The sequence below is a fragment of the Triticum dicoccoides genome, chromosome 3A, assembly GCF_002162155.2.
Source record: "Triticum dicoccoides isolate Atlit2015 ecotype Zavitan chromosome 3A, WEW_v2.0, whole genome shotgun sequence".
Taxonomy (NCBI): Eukaryota; Viridiplantae; Streptophyta; class Magnoliopsida; order Poales; family Poaceae; genus Triticum; species Triticum dicoccoides.
In genome coordinates this window covers 573,599,106-573,601,016 of record NC_041384.1, presented here as the reverse complement: position 1 = coordinate 573,601,016, position 1,911 = coordinate 573,599,106, and the positions used below count along the sequence as shown (strand labels likewise).

Below are 1,911 nucleotides of genomic sequence, written 5' to 3'. Positions count from 1 at the left end.
AATGGAGGAAGTACTCCCTTCGTTCAAAATTACTTGTCTCAGAAATGGATGTATCTGCCTTAAAAAAAGAAATGGATGTATCTAAACTAAAATACATCTAGATACATCCATTTCTAGGACAAGTAATTCCGAACGGAGTAGATCCGAGGTCATAATCGCAAAAAAAAAAACAAGTAGTAGTACAATGGATTAGCGCATGCACAGTATCCGCAGAAGACTCCTGAGCGAAAAGTACAGCGCCGCCTGCTGCACTGTGCACGGCCGCACCGTCGGCTCCTGGGGCTAATGAGGCAAGACCAGAAGCCTGTGGCCCTGTTTGGATACTCTAACTCAGTTAGAGGTTAGAGTTAGATTCTAACCTTAAACCAACCCTAAACTAACTCTAACCAAAGAGTTGTTTGGATGATAGGGTTAGATTGATAATAAATATTCTTTTCCAATCATTTGACTACTTTAGGCCATGTTTGGATGGGAGGGGTAACTTTTTTTACTAATTTTTTAGTGGGCCCAAGAGAACTAACCCAAATAAGCTCCTCTAGTGTGGGCTAGTTTTTTGGGTTGGGTTAGATCCAACTAACCCACCATGTTTGGATACTTTTGGGTTATTTGAGCCTCAACTAACCAAAACTAACTCTAACCTAGGTATCCAAACAGGGCCTGTGTTTACCGAGCAAAACACTCTTCCGGTAGTAAAAGAGACACCCAACCCAACTAACCCAGCGCCACCATTACCGACAGCTCACCCGAAAGCAGAAACGCATGAACGAAACAGACGGGCAATGACCGAGAAGAAAGGCCAAGCTTTCCACAAATAGGTATATACAGCTAGCCGGACCAGTGCCGTCGGCTCCGGCCCCTTGCGGCCGTCAGCACGTCTCTCTCTCGCCGTCACAGAAGTCCACTACGGCCGATCGCAGCTACGCGATCGCATCACGACCCGAACAGCAGCGACGGCGGCTCGTTGAGGTCGAACGGGAGGCCGGCAGGCCCGGGCGCCATGCCGAGCTCGAGCGCCGTCGACGGCGGGACGGGGACCGCCGGAGACGCTTCCTGCGGGAGACGGGGCGCCGGCGCGGCCGCAGGAGGCGAGAAGTAGACGAAGTGCCACGGCGAAGGGAAGTTGAGGTCGACGCCGCCGAACGGAACAGGCTGCTGCTGCAGAGGCGGGCGGTGGTGGTGGTGGCCGGGGAAGTTGGTCTTGGCCTTGGCGCCGCGGAGGGTTCGCGCGGCGCGGTCGTAGGCGAGGGCGGCCTCCACGGGGGTGTCGAAGGTGCCCAGCCACACCCGCGTTTTCTTCCACGGGTCGCGGATCTCCGCCGCGTACCGCCCCCACGGCCGCTTCCTCACGCCCCTGTAGTGCGCCTCGCCTCCTCCTCCCCCTCCTCCTCCTCCCGCGCCACCTTGGCCATGGCCGCCACCGAGGCTCGCCGCTCCCCGCAGCACCGGATCCATCGGACGGGGAGGCGCACAGTGAGTCTACTCGGCGCGGCAGTGTCTGGTTCGCTCTCTTGGACGACAGGTCCGTCTATCTAACGCAACGCATGTGGAGCGCTACGTGGGGTGGGATTCTTTGGCTGGCGCCGGGTGTACTGGTATTATTATAGACCGGCGCCGCACCGCGTAGAACGGAGGGGCCCGTAGCCGCACCTTGGGTTGGGGTTCGGGGGGTTGGGGTGGGTTGGGGGAGCACGGCACAGCCGCCGCGCGACTTGACGTATCGCCGGGCGGGGCCGCTTCCTCTTTTTCTTACTGCTGCTGCTGGTCGCTGCGCGGTACAGTGCCGTTCCTGGCGCTGTGCACCCACCGCCTCCGTTCCATTTCTCTCTCCGCCTGCTCGCGTGACGACATGCCGACCCAATACGACCGCCCCGCCGCTCGCCTTTCATCGGTCCTAGACGGACGACTCCAGCT

The 1,911-nt window shown here is 57.9% G+C and overlaps 1 protein-coding gene across 1 annotated transcript; it reads right to left on the bottom strand.

Moving 5' to 3' along the window:
- Positions 1 to 780: 780 nt before the first annotated feature.
- Positions 781 to 1,569, bottom strand: LOC119272187 (ethylene-responsive transcription factor 12-like). Its single transcript, XM_037553736.1, has one exon. The coding sequence runs from the start codon at positions 1,450 to 1,452 to the stop codon at positions 931 to 933; it is 522 nt and encodes a 173-aa protein (XP_037409633.1). The 5' UTR covers positions 1,453 to 1,569; the 3' UTR covers positions 781 to 930.
- Between the last annotated feature and the right edge of the window lie 342 nt (positions 1,570 to 1,911).